At 42.2% G+C, this 15,534-nt stretch overlaps 1 protein-coding gene across 1 annotated transcript in view; it reads right to left on the bottom strand.

Annotated features, from left to right (window-relative positions):
- The window catches only part of LOC124606661 (solute carrier family 22 member 7-like), a 193,212-nt gene that overhangs the window by 117,822 nt on the left and 59,856 nt on the right, over positions 1-15,534 (bottom strand). Inside the window, exon 4 of the mRNA XM_047138668.1 lies at positions 5,697-5,854. Coding sequence (XP_046994624.1) covers positions 5,697-5,854 — 158 coding nt within the window. The remainder of the gene's footprint in view (positions 1-5,696; positions 5,855-15,534) is intronic.

The following is a 15,534-nucleotide window of genomic DNA, read 5'->3' as shown; positions in this document are numbered from 1 at the left end:
CTTGTTCGACCAATTCTTGAGTACTGTGTAAGTAGGCTGTTTAGGATTTTATGTTGATAACACCACATAGCGTTGCGCAGTTGGAGGTGAGCCGCCAGCAGTGGTGGATGTGGGGAGAGAGATGGCAGAATTTTGAGAGCGGAAGATCTGGACTTGTGTCCATTAGAAAAAGTAAATTTGAAATACTGGATATCATGAACTGATATATATATGATGACTTTTGAACATTATTAAGGTATATACATTGTTCGTTCTCCATCAAAATCTTTCATTTGCTAACTATGCCTATTAGTAGTTAGTGCCTTCAGTAGTTAGAATGCTTTATTTAGCTAGCAGTATTGGTGCTCGCTGCATTGCAGTAGTTCGAGTAACGAAGATTTTTGTGAGGTAAGTGATTCATGAAAGGTATAGGTCATTGTTAGTCAGGGCCATTCTTTTGTAGGGATTATTGAAAGTCAGATTGCGTTGCGCTAAAAAATAAATTGTGTGTCAGTTTAGTGATGATCAGAATAAGTAAAGAGAGAAATGTCTAAGTACGTTCGGAAAAGCTCAGCTGTTTGAAAATCAAATAACGTAAGAGGTTTACCAGCACAGTCTTTCTTAATTTTTCTAAGGGGTTGTTTCAACTGTTCATCAGTCTGGGAGCCTTCGCAGGCTGATATAGGAGAGGGGGAACATCGGAGGAAGAGCGGCACGTTTCGTTACAGAATCGTTTAATAGACTTGAGAGCGAGATGCAGAACAAACTCCAATGGTAGGCGTTACAAGCGAGGTGTTGTACAATTTGGAGAGATCAATTTCAGGAAAGAATCGACAACATAGTACTTCCTCCCACATACATCTCGGAAAATGACAAAGAAATGGAAACCGAAGATATTAGAGCTAATAAACAGGCTTACCGGTACTAGAAGGTTTGAGACGTTACGCTTACGAGTTGGATCTCTGTCTGCTAGAAGCAATTTTATGGCATGACATTCGGAAAAAACGTCATTTCCTCTCGCACCAGTTTTGATAGCGTGACTGCCTCAATCAATAGCTGACAAATTGGTCTCCCCCTATTACGACTGCGTGATCAGGAAACTTATTCACAAATTCAGCAAGTTCTCACTGAAGCGCTCTACTACGATAGCTCTTGATACAGGGAGTCTATAAAAGATTCCAAAACCATGTTTGTCCAACTTTTGCACCTTAACTGTATCCAGCACGCTCTCTACATCCATTTTTTCTGAGGCCTCGAGCTCTGTGTTGAACCAGCAGCTAGTGGTCCAAATCCCCAGGGACTACGACACGCATCCGTCAGTGGTTTCTTCTTCCAGCACTTACATCACGACATACATCTCGGAAAATGACAAAGAAGAGGAAACTGGCGATATTTGAGCTAATAAAGAGGCTTATCGGTTGCTAGAACGTTTGAGACTTACGAGTAGGATCTCTGTCTGCTAGAAGTAATTTTCTGGCATGACATTCGGAAAAAACGTCATTTCCTCTCGTACCAGTTTTGATAGCGTGACTGCCTCAATCTATAGCTAACAAATTGGTCTCCCCCTATTACGATAGCGTGATCAGGAAACTTATTCACAAATTCTGCAAGTTCTCTCTGTAGCGCTCTTCTATGATAGCTCATGATGTAGGGAGAGCTCATGATGTAGGGAGTCTATGAAAGACTCCAAAAACCACGTTTGTGCAACTTTTGAACCTTATCTGCATCCGGCAGGCTCTCTACATTGAAACACGTATGTATTCATTACCAGCGATGGCGAGGCATGACAGAATCTCTGACCAGAGAGTTATTTATCGTTGCTAGTCTGCGCTTGACCGCGCGAGTGTTCAGTTGTACTCTGTCAGTAGCATGTAGCGAGTCGACAGGAACAGTTAGTGTGTAGCGAGTCGGCTGGGGTAGTAGTCAGTCGACAGTAGTAGCGAGTGGACAGTTGTACCGAGCAGAAGTCGGCATGCATCGGCGGCGTGCTCTTCTCGTGACTCTGGTCACGATTCGGGACGATAAGTATTGTTATAGAAGGTAATGGAGCAGCATTGCGCACATCTAGTAATGTATGTTAATTGTAATTAATTTGTTCAACAAAATGCCCCAATAATAATTTTTTATAAAGTAACTCTTTTAAAGAAAAACATTCATTTCAATTTAAAGAATATTTCCATTGCATTTCCTCCAAGAATCAAAATTAAATATAGGCCAGCATTGCACGAAGCTGTGTCGATAGATAAGAGCAGATATAGATGCAGTTTTTATTGAGGTAAGAATTTTTTGCTTTTGTTATTCAGAATACAGGGCCGAAGGTCAGCGCTGCTGCCCTTATAAAATTTACCAGATATTATTATTTCTGCTGAGAGGTTCCATTTGGGTCTTGGTTCGCTATTTAATTAGTATTGTTGTTGGTATATGGTAAATTTTCATTCATTAATTTTTGTGTGCGGGGTTTAAGCTTGGCTATATTTTGCATTTTTATTCCTCATATTCTGCGGGGAGGTTACAACATGCATTCGTTTCCGGGGCATCGATATCTCTGTCGAACCAGCAGCTGGTGGTCCAGATCCCCAGGGACTACGACACGTATCCGTCAGTGGTTTCTTCTTCCAGCACTTACGTCACGGCTGCAGGACGCATCCGAAAGAAAAGGAGGCATCCACTAAATATGTGATCTACAAACCGAAATGATGATGTAAACGACGGTGGAACGGGCGAGAGTCAGATACTATCCACCTATTGATACCGCTAGCAGGTCACCAAGCGTGAAACATCTCACTGAAGATGCGCTGCAAGAGACAGACACATTCCTGGTTGCCAAACACACATCACGAGGTACAACGGCGACAGGATTCAGTGCGTGCGCGCCCTACACGTGCAGCTGTCAACTACCTGTAATTACTCGTATTACCAAGGCGACTTCGCAATGACAGTGCGCTCCGCTTTGTTTTCGTGTTACTCAGGACACTCGGTTTTTGGATTGGACTCGATTAAGGTATCATTTTGTGGCTCAGTATCTCGTATTTGGAGGTGTTGTTGAAATATCCAGAAATATTCAGAACACGACACATCGGGATTGTTTGAGTGAGACCCAACTTCGTCCTGTGCCAAATCTGTATAGATGCTGGTGGATGCCTTTTTGATGAACTGCTGTGAGTCGAACCCTTCATGCTTTTTGACAGATTAACAAAATTATTACAAAATGTGTGTCTATTTTGACCTTTAACAGGTCACCAGAGAAACAGAATATAGCCTTAAAACTTTGATCGTCAAGACGGATGAAGTATACTTAATAGCTTACGTAAATATCGCTGTAAGCGACAGAAATGGAGACAGTAATGAACAATGCACAGTTGTAGTTTGAGTCAAGTGGGCATTTAACGGTTTCGTCTACAGCACGTACCACTGACTACACGTTTCTTAACACAAGTACTTGTGCTGGTTTGCAGGTATGCTCCTTGCAATGAAGGTAGAAATGCAGTTGTCAACTGCGACGGGGCAGAAAAGATGTGCAGCTGAAGAGTTCACACGAATATGCATCTACAAATGTTCGTTAAAAATGTTAGTGCAAATTTTGGCTCTCACGTAAGTCTCAGGGGATGACTTCCACACATGATACATTAGTACACTGTTCCACACGCGCGTATTAGTTATAGTTTTTGAATTATTATTCACTCAGGCGCGAGTACAGTTTATGCTAGGGGACTATAAATTTGGCGATTATTATAGCAAAATCCTATTTCATGACACAGTTCAATTAAATTTTTATCATTACTATTTATTGGCGTCGCCCTTTTCTTTCACACAGTGAAAGCACTGGTGAGACGGTTTACAGTTTTACTTTAATAATAATTTTACTCCGAGCCCCCAGTAGCAGTAATGTAGGCTGCTATAATCGAAAGTTACTCAATAAACTCGAACAGAACCACAAGTCGCACTGTCCTCTTTGTTCTATCAGTTTTGGAGCGAAATCACAGATCGACACATGTTCACTTACGCCGATGAATACCACGTAATTCGTACTCACACAAATAATCGTAGCACTTCCAGTTCACCAAATATATGCTTGCACACTTCCACAATACTCTTTGTCAAAATAAGTCTGCGCAAAAAAACTCAAACGACCACATGAGCCACCCACAAGTAGGGCTCGCTCACCACCCACCGGCCAACTCCGCCACCCACACGCTCACCGGCTGCCGAACGACTAGCCCCAGGCCAAGAAGGCCGCTCGCTTATATTGGCTCGGATGTCTAGCCCTTTGGCTATGCAGGTACCAATCTCACCAGTTAAGGTTACAATTTTTGACACATAAATCCCTCAACAGAAATAAGTACACCATCAGAACTATGCTAAAACGTACATCCTATTTACTATGTTACATTAATTTCTAGGATTATTCTATCGCCCGTAAATAAAGTTTTAGTTTTTTGGAAAATCTCGCCACTTATCGCAGATTTGTTTGTTTACATCTGTGCTGCAAAGTTTTAGCATAAAACTGCATATAGCACCGTTTTTAGACGTAATATATAGCGATCTACACAATCCACTGCTCAGAATCTTCATATCTATAACAATTAATTAATTATAGGCGATAAATGTTAATAATAATTTGCAAACAATGAAAACTATTGCGAGTTAAATGTATGGTATGGCTTAACTAGTTTAAAATACGTGTGATGTCACACAAAATATTATATAGTGCCGTTCCTTACGGCATGAATTTTCTATAGAATTTTATAAACAATTTCCCATCAAACTTTGTTTATTGCTTTTTACGAGCTCAATTATTTATGAATCTTAACATATGACTACGGCACTCGATCTGCCATGACGAGACGTTTTTAATGAGCGCTCGCTCACATCTGTAAGCTCTTATTTACTATTTTTCAGTATTCGTGATATTAAACAATTTTCAAGTTACTATAACTTTTGGATCTCGTGACTTAAAATAAAGAACTATCTCTCAGAAGGTGCATATTACTGACCACAATCCACGGCCGCATCGCTCTTCACCTTCAGTTATATGGTTTTCGCGTAATGCGCGAAAAACCAAACAATGCCTCACGCTGTAGTCCACGTGGCCACCCGGCTCGCTCTCCACAAAGCGATCCTTGCATACTAGACCTGTTCATCTAGTAATGGAGGGTCGTACTGCCACAAAGCCTTGATTGTATTACTATGGTATATAATGTACATTAAACCACTCATCAAAAGCCATGACCAATCTCTGAATGTTTTTAGGTACTTTTAGGGTCTCACTGTATGCAAGAAAAACTGGGACCACATTAAAAAACAAGAGAAGAATCCAAACTGCAGAGTTTTCAACAGGGTGTGGGTCGTCATTTAATATCAGAATGTAAAAGAAACACCGAAAGTAGCTAGCAATTAAGAGGCAAACATTTTAACGAACGGAATGAAGATTATTCTAACCAATGAAAACACGATGTCACAGGAAAGAGTAACAGTAGAATGCTGAAGTTAATAATCAAAAGTTATCTCACCGTGTAAAGATCAATACGTGAGATATGATGTAGAAATGTTGGTGATTCATACAAGGTGTATTAAAGATCTACATACAAATGAACGTAAGAAGCATGAGAGAAGAAAGTCAAAGAAGACAGCGAAGATTTTTTTTTCAGGAAAACTTGGTCCTAAGGTTCTTTAGACGAGGGGCACGTACTGCTGAAATATCTTGTTCCGCAACTCACCTACAGAAATGGCCGATTCTATCATGAGTCCTGCAGCACCCGACACCAGCGACTCCGCCATGACAAACAGCGGGATTTGTGACGGCGTGAACAGAAGCGCTACCCTGCTCACGATGTGTCCCACCAAGCAGGCAAACTGCTGTGGCCGACGTCCATACCTGCAACAAGAATGTAATGTCTTTCTTGCTCCTCGAAAATTACATTTCCTGATTTATTTCCTTATCTGTAAAATACGGACTGGTTATAATTAAAGTTCAGTTACTCACGGAGGCCCAATTCCGGCTGAAGATATCGTGTGGCAGCGAAAATTGATCGATATGCCAAGGCATTAATGCGAACTCGATTTACGCTGGAAGAAAATTAGTTCCAAGTTTGGCCACATGTGCAAATATGACGCTGTACAGTATCTCGTTGATGTGTCCGGTGTTCACACTGAACAAATTGCGTAAGTAGCGATTTACTGTAAAATTAACATTGTGCATTTCTCATTTATCTGACCTTTTCTGCCCACACCCCGATGTTAATCCAATACATGTGCGATGTTTACTACACGTTTTTCTTGCAATAACAGCGTCAGATTTGCACCTATTGGCAAAAACTGTTCCAGAGTCTTCCTGCGTAAATCGGTTTCGCATTAACGCGTTAGATTATCTACTAAGTTTCGAAGGACCTCTGACTGCACGTTAATTACAACCATCCTGTGTATCATATAATGAGCAGGTTGGAACACGTAATAAGACCGTGCCGATAACTGACTATTTGCCGGTGTTACTTTCTGACAGGAGATCGGGGAGCTGCGACAGGTATTAAAGTTTACTTGCACGGTTGCTTATCTAAAGTAGTGATCTCATATAAGACGCAGACATGCTTTTGCTCAGAACGTAGTCTTGTTGCCAGTCGAAGACGACAACTAACTGGGAATTAGGAGAAAGTCTCAGAAATGTTGTGATTACAATTTCCTAACTGTTGTATGATTGCCGGCCGGTGTGGCCGTGCGGTTCTAGGCGCTACAGTCTGGAACCGCGTGACCGCTACGGTCGCAGGTTCGAATCCTGCCTCGGGCATGGATGTGTGTGATGTCCTTAGGTTAGTTAGGTTTAAGTAGTTCTAAGTTCTAGGGGACCAATGACCTCAGAAGTTAAGTCCCATAGTGCTCAGAGCCATTTGAACCATTTTTGTTGTTGTATGATTAATTATGCTAAAAGCTGTAAACGTATGAATAAAAACGACTCATCTGTAACAAGCCGAGCTTAGCCGCAGGCATTGGAACAGTTAAGTATGCGATTTGATTCTATGATGAAACAGATGTAATCAATGACTGTACTCATTTCAAGTAAAGAGTACGGCAGTCAGTGGCAAATAATATTTATTGCAAATCGGATTTCGAACACTGTGTGGTCATTGTCAGTACAGCAAATGTAAGTTAAAACATTACAACCACTTACACATAGCGTCAAAAGCTTATAAGGGCGTTTCACGATAGCTTTTGCTGGGAAATGGTTCAAATGGCTCTGAGCACTATGGGACTTAACATCTGAGGTCATCAGTCCCCTAGAACCTAGAACTACTTAAACCTAACTAACCTAAGGATTACACATACATCCATGCCCAAGGCAGGATTCGAACCTGCGACCGTAGCGGTCACGTGGTCCCAGACTGAAACGCCTAGAACCGCTCGGCCACACCGGCTGGCTGCTGGGAAATAATTGTTAACAAAAAATATGATACGTTTCAGAGTGAATTAGCATTGAAGTCAGCCAATCAAATCGTTGCGTGCGCAAATTCAAACGGCCGCCAGATACGGTGTCGCGAAACGTATTCTTCGTTTGGGTTGCTAAAACGGAACAAGAGAGTGATACAGAAACTGGAAATGGGCCGGTAGTAAGAATCCAACCCGAGCCAAAGGCTGAGCTGTCTCGTGAGGTATCACCTATGCTATGAGACTAACTGACGCTAATTGTACCTGGCGGGCCATTTGAAATTGCGCCCGCAGAGGCTAATAACTTAAAGGGCGTAACCCATCCAATTTTCTTCTTAACAGTTATTTCACAGCGAAACCTACCGTACAACACCCTTATACGCTTTTCAATCTGTTTGTGATTGCCCTGTACACACACGCTGGCTAAACTAGACTATCCATGTCAAAAGTAGTGTTCAAACTTACAATAAACAATACTTGCGACTAACTACTGTACTGTTTACCACTTGAGTTAAATATCCGCTCTTTTACTAAGGAACTCACTTCTCCGTGACAGCGAGTTCCGTATAAATCTGTGACTTGTGAGCAGGTAATTGTTTTGACCTTTTTTTTAGCCAGAGTAGGACGCATAAGTATGAGCGTAATTATGTTTGTCAAAAAGATACTTAATCACTGTAAATATGTATGTTTCTGTTATTCTGACTCTTAGAGAAGAACTTTGTCTTCTTGTCATCCAGATCATAAGGCACGATATTTATGAACAGTGTTAACGTAACAACCTGTCTTCTACGTGCAGAAATGTTGTAGTTATTACCCATGAAAGTGATGGAGTCCGACAGTACTGACTCAAGCCTTTTTTATACGTGTCCCCAATGAGGTTCCTGGTAGGTAAGCATCATCATCGTGATCAGTGTTCTCCCCCTAGCCAGGTTTTCACATGGTACCTCACCGTGCTCTCCTGTCTTCTGTCATCCTTTTCAAGTCCACGTAATTTCCGCTTCCCTTGTGTGGTCAGTCTTCCTTCCTCTCAATCTCTTCACACTATCTAGACCTACCACAGCGTCTGTTAGCAAGCATTTCTCTGTCTGTGCTCTCCTGTCGTCTGTCATCGTCTTCAAGTCCACATAAATTCCACTTTCCTTGATGTAGTCAATCATCTTGTATCTCTTCCATTCTCTCAATCTCCTTACACAAACTAGACCGTCCACAGCGTCTCTTAACAAGCATTTCTCTCTGAGCGGATGTTCCAACCAGCTCTTTTTTCCTTTCTCTTATAGTCTGCAGCAGTCTTCTCCTCTCATCATCCCTTTCCAACGCTCTTCCGTTACTCACTCCTTTTCTATAGCTTATCGTCAACATTCTCCTCCTCATAGACGTCTCAAATGCTTCTAACTTTTTTCATACTCTTGTCTCAGTTCCACGTTTCTGCCCGATAGAGTGCCACACGCCAGACAAAGTATTTTCCTCACACCTTTATCTAATTTTCCAAATAACAGTCTCCTCTTTCTATTGAATGCCTCCTTCGCTCCAGCAGTGCGTGTTTTCACCTCCTGATAGCATCTCATGTCTTCAGTGATGGTGCTTTCAAGACAATATAAGGCGTGATGGTGGGGGGGGGGGGGGGTAAATGTACCAGTTAGAAGTAAGGCACCTCGCCTGGAAAAGACTGAGTCGAAAGTTGTTAGGGAAAACTGTTTGTAAGCGAATATCTTCTGATTCTTCTGATAGTCGATCTCTTCTACTGCAAGCTATTGGGAGAATGTAGTGTGGGTCGAAATAGGAAAGAAGTCCAGTAAACGTGGACTCTAAAATGCATATCTTACAAGCTATGAACACTTGTTCAGTAAAAGAGATGTGTTTCACAGTAGCAAAGACGAACAAGCGCTCGTAACTCTTAAGGTTTGCACATTAGAGCTCAGACTTACAAGACTTTTCTCTCTTGTTTTGACCCATAATACATCCTCCCAAAATATCGAAAGCAGGGGGACTGCAGTAGAAGACGTCCACTGTCAGCAGTATTGGAACGTTTTTCGCATACGGCTTTGGGCTCAGTCGTTTCCTGACTTGAAAGTTCGTGACATCATCACGGAATCAGTTTGTGTAGTAGGTACAAGAATTTACGGGCAGAGAATAAGAAACGAAAACCAAGTAATATTCTTCTAGGTTTCAATTCTTACATCGCTATAGTAATGAAGAACATTAAAGAAAATTTAGAAGTAGCATTAAAATTAAGGGTGAAAGGATTCAGTGATTAGATATGTTGACGATATTGCTATCCTCTATTAAAGTGAGTAAGTCTTAGAAGACAGTGAAGCATACTATGAGGAAATGAGATGGCTAACTAGAGTGGAGTACAGCTTTTTAATAAGAAGCTGTAGGTAAATAGTTGAGTCCTTCACCTACATTTTATCTCTGTCCGGAACTCAACAATCCGACATGCTGCACTAGAACTGGTGCATTGTATCTCAAAAGGTAGTATATAGAAATGGCTCGTTATAGACTGCATTGTTCTGTTCCTATTTTGTGTTGACAACGCAGTTAATGAAGCAGATTATCTTGTGCTAGTTCTGTATCTAATTCCTTTGTGATTTGGCTATCAATTACCGATCTTTTCCAATCAGAGTAGTTTACTATCACAGGTCACTGGACGTTTCACATTTTCAGAACGATACCTCATTCGTGTGTTTGATATGTAATAGTCATTCCATTATCTCGCCTTCCAGATGTTATAATACTCACACACTTGGATTTCTTCTCTTTTTTCATCTCAAAGAATATCTTTACCAGACTCTTCCGAAATCAGAGTAAAAATTATTGCTTGGAAAAATTAAATCAAGATGAAGATTATTAGTATCACAAGTGCTCACATACTGAATTTGTCTAAAAAATGCTTTCTTCTTCCCTTACATAACTCTTTAAGACCAATTATTAGTCTTGTTGCAGGTTAGTGAACTTGTAAAACACCTTTTGGAACACCCACGACCTATACTCCCGCTCTTCCATGTAATACACTGCTGACCATTAAAATTGTTACACCACAAAGATGACGTGCAACAGACGCGAAATTTAACCGACAGGAAGAAGATGCTTTGATATGCAAATGATTAGCTTTTCAGGGCATTCACACAAGGTTGGCGCCGGTGGCGACACATACAACGTGCTGACATGAGGAAAGTTTCCAAGCGATTTCTCATACACAAACAGCAGTTGACCGGCGTTGCCTGGTGAAACGTTGTCGTGATGCCACGTGTAAGGAGGAAAAATCCGTACCATCACGTTTCTGACTTTGATAAAGGTCGGATTGTAGCCTATCGCGATTGCGGTTTATCGTATCGCGACATTGCTGCTCGCATTGGTCGAGATGCAGTGACTGTTAGCAGAATATGGAATCGATGGTTCAGGAGGGTAACACGGAACGCCGTACTGGATCTCAACGGCCTCGTATCGCTAGCAGTCGGATGACTGGCATCTTATCCGCATAGCTGCAACGGATCGTGCAGCCACGTCTCGATCCCCGAGTCAACAGATGGGGACGTTTGCAAGACAACAACCATCTGCGCGAACAGTTCGACGACGTTTACAGCAGCATGGACTATCACGAGACCGTGACTGCGGTTACTCTTGACGCTGCTTCACAGACAGGAGCGGCTGCGATGGTGTACTTAACGACGATCCTGGGTGCACGAATGGCTAAACGCCATTTTTTCGGATGAATCCAGGTTCTGTTTACAGCATTATGATGGTCGCATCCGTGTTTGGCGACATCGCGGTGAACGCACATTGGAAGCGTGTATTCGTCATCACCATAGTGGCGTATCACCGATCGGAGAAGGTATGGGGTACCATTGTTTACACGTTTCGGTCACCTCTTGTTCGCATTGACGGCACTTTGAACAGTGGACGTTACATTTCAGATGTGTTACGACCCGTGGCTCTACCCTTCATTCGATCCCTGCGAAACCCTGCATTTCAGCAGGATAATTTACGACCGCATGTTGCAGGTCCTGTACGAGCCCTTCTGAATACAGAAAATGTTCGACTGCTGCCCTGGCCAGCACATTCTCCAGATCTCTCACAAATTGAAAACGCCTGGTCAATGGTGGTCGAGCAACTGGCTCGTCACAATAGGCCAGTCACTACTCTTGATGAACTGTGGTATCGTGTTGAAGCTGTATGGGCAGCTGTACCTGTACACGCCATCCAAGCGCTGTTTGACTCCATCCCCAGGCGTATCAAGGCCGTTATTACGGCCAGAGGTGGTTGTTCTGGGCACTGATTTCTCAGGATCTATGCACCCAAATTGCGTGAAAATGTAATCACATGTCAGTTCTAATGTAATATATTTGTCCAATTGATACCCGTTTATCATATGCATTTATTTTTGGTGTAGCAACTTTAATGGCCATTAGTGTAATTTCGTCTCTTCTGTTTCATTCCTTGACTAAAATGCTGAGATATTTCATGGGTTCCTTTTATGGTCACTTCTTCGGCATTTATTCTTCAAAACAATTATTTACTTACCTTTTCCGAATCATCCGCAATGAGTTCAGTTATACTAGTGTTAACAGTTTCAGAGATTTTCTACTTCACCGAAATCTTACAAAATGTGATAATATCCTATTTAATTGTATGTTCCTTTTCGTTTATCATCTTGAATTTCGAGCCGATTTTATCACCGTTATGTTGTATCCGGTTTCCATATCCACACCTCGATATGCTTTGCAGTTGAGTATCTGCTTTCCATATACTCGTGTCTATATACGTGTGCTCGTAAATTAGTCTAACGTTTGCTTCTCTAGTCTCTGTATAAATACAGATTTTGCTTCAGTTGTTAAAGAAGAGTGTTCTATACAACCACGTGAAACCAAACGCAGGACATTTTCGTTTATCCTCCTCCCCTCCCTCCTCTCATATCGACATTCAAGAATAATTTTAACACTCTTTCATAACACTCTATTGTGAAATGATAATTAAATGGACACCCTAGCTGCAAACAGGCGTTGATGTACTTCGTTGGGGACATGTTGAAAACGTGTGCCCCGACCGGGACTCGAACCCTGGATCTCCTGCTTACATGGCAGACGCTCTATCCATCTGAGCCACCGTTGGCACAGAGGATAGTGCGGCTGCAGGACTTATCCCTTGCACGCTCCCCGTGAGATCCACATTCCCAACATGTCCACACCACTACATTTGTAGTACGCCTAATAGATGTTTGCCCATCATACTCATTACTCGTGGCAGATTAATCACGGTGGCTCAGATGGATAGAACGTCTGCCATGTAAGCGGGAGATCCTGGGTTCGAGTCCCGATCGGGGCACACATTTTCAACATGTCCCCAACGAAGTACATCAACGCCTGTTTGCAGCTAGGGTGTCCATTTAATTATCATTTCATTTCTAGCAAAGCTGCATGGTCATCCACGGTAACTGTTCTTTCGGGAACAGATACTACCGTCATATATACACTCTATTGTAATTGCAATCCTGCTCCACATTATTTTATCAGCTCCTCAACTTCTTCAGCTATCACATATATTGTCATGAGGACAAGTTGACATGTCATGGTGTTCGGTGTTTGCTTCATGTAAGGGCTGAGATGCATAAAAATAAAAGAAATCGTGCGTCTGTAAACCTGATACTACGCCATTCTATTGTAATTGCAATCCTGCTCCACATTATTTTATCAGCTCCTCAACTTCTTCAGCTATCACATATATTGTCATGAGGACAAGTTGACATGTCATGGTGTTCGGTGTTTGCTTCATGTAAGGGCTGAGATGCATAAAAATAAAAGAAATCGTGCGTCTGTAAACCTGATACTACGCCATTCCTAATATTCGTTATTCTTACAATTTCAGTAGTTCCTACTTTTTCATCTTTCAGTTTGACGCCATTTGTCCCTAGCATGTATAAATTCAAACTTGTTATGTTATCGGCTTGTTTTTTGTGTCATGCTGCTGCATATAATGTTCTCCCGAGCAGCTCCATGTTACGACACGAACGAGGCATCAACTCACTTCACATGTAGGACGATATACTGGCCAGCTTAACTCCCAAGAAACTATTTGGTATACCCTTAAAAAAATGTGATTTCTTCCATGCTGATTCCGAAAACGTCTTGTAAATCTACTATAAATACAAGCTTTCGCAGTTCTACGCAATTTCAGAGTACTAAGCCGTGTTTTATGCATGAACGCCACAGTGCCGTGCTGTCTAGTAATACGAGGGTTGTCCAGAAAGTAAGTTCCAATCGGTCGCTAGATGGAAACCACATCGAAAATCAGAAACATTTTATTTGCAAGAGTTAGCTACACTTTCCAGACACTTATCTACATAGTCGCCGCTCCGTTAGACAGTTGTCAGAGCGTTATAGATGACTGGGTGTTGTGTGCTGTCTTTAGGTTAGTTAGGTTTAAGTAGTTCTAAGTTCTAGGGAACTGATGACCATAGATGCTAAGTCCCATAGTGCTCAGAGCCATTTGAACCATTTGAAGAGCTTTATACCAAATTTCCAACACCATCGTCATAGAAGGCAGCCACCTGTGCTTTCCGATAATTCTCTACGCTGGTCTATAGCGCGTAGCCTGCGCCCAAGTGTTGTCATCGTATCCAGCGTTTCATGTGAACAGAGATGAATCTCAGACGAGCCAATTAGGGCTGTGTTGTGGGCGATCGAGCACTTTCCACCAAAAAGGCTGCAGGAGCGTCTTCACTGCCCCTGCAGAGGGCAGCTGAGAATTACCATGAAGAAGGAAGTACGTGACAGTTGTGTTAGGTGGGCTTCATTTATCAAGGCGAAGACTCTCTGTAGGCCCTCCTAGTTGGTGGGAAATCTCGTCATTCTAGGCACCTTTACTCGCTCACAGTGCTTTCACAACTGAAAAGAGCGTCCTGATGCGATCGACGGTCATACAAGAGACACTACCCAACACATCTATGCAAAGCTTCATCGGGTTTCCACTGAAATGAAATGTCGTGTGGCTAAGGCCCCCCGTCGGGTGGACCGTTCGCCTGGTGCAGGTCTTTCGATTTGACGCCACTTCGGCGACCTGCGCGTCGATGGGGATGAAATGATGATGATTAGGACAACACAACACCCAGTCCCTGTGGTGTCCATTTTTACACGTCGTGGTGAGAACAATATCGGCTGGGATTGTATACCGATGAGTGGAAAGATGTGTTTTGTAAACATTATTTAATGTAAAATTACTGAATGCCTTGCATTTTCATATTTTGTGAATCTGTGTACGATATGTTTACTTGTCATTATATCTAAATTTTTTTCCCTAGTTATGTCCCTGACACTCCCTGTCAATGCCGGCCGGTGTGGCCGAGCGGTTCTAGGCGCTTCAGTCTGGAACCGCGCGACCGCTACGGTCGCAGGTTCGAATCCTGCCTCGGGCATGGATGTGTGTGATGTCCTTAGGTTAGTTAGGTTTAAGTAGTTCTAAGTTCTAGGGGACTGATGACCACAGCAGTTAAGTCCCATAGTGCTCAGAGCCACTCTCTGTAAATAATGAGATGTATGTTACTTCTGCTTCAGTTCTCCTTTTACAATTATACTGTACTAAGAAATAACAGAAATGAGTATAAGTGCATGCATTTAGCTTATTTGGAAATTTGTGTTAAGGTCTTATGGGACCAAACTGGTAGGTCATCGGTCCCTAAGCTTACACACTACTTAATCTAAGTTAAACTAACTTACGCTAAGGACGACACACACACCCATGCCCGAGGGGAGGACTCAAACCTCCTACGGGGGAAGCCACGTGGACCGTGACAAGACGCCTGAGACCGAGTTGCTACCCCACACGGCTTAGCTTATTTGACTCTGCTGATGTATCTCTGTACCAGTGGTATATGTATTGCATTTCAGATAAGCAATGTGACTGTAGCCACCCCTCTCCAGCCACTATCTTGGCAAGAACTAACATATGCACATTACATCATCGTTATGCTACGTAATTCTTGTAATAGTTCGCACTTACAGTCACTTAACAAATACGTACTTGGATTCTTACCTTCAACATGTTTAAGTACTGCCACATAAAGTGTATTTAGGTGTACACCAATTTGCGATGCATTATTTATTTCATTAACTAATGTGACGTTATAATATATGTGTCATATCATCC

This window comes from Schistocerca americana, chromosome 3 (genome assembly GCF_021461395.2).
Source record: "Schistocerca americana isolate TAMUIC-IGC-003095 chromosome 3, iqSchAmer2.1, whole genome shotgun sequence".
NCBI classification, from domain to species: Eukaryota; Metazoa; Arthropoda; class Insecta; order Orthoptera; family Acrididae; genus Schistocerca; species Schistocerca americana.
The sequence above is the reverse complement of the archived record's forward strand: the minus strand, read 5'-3'. Positions and strand labels throughout refer to the sequence as shown.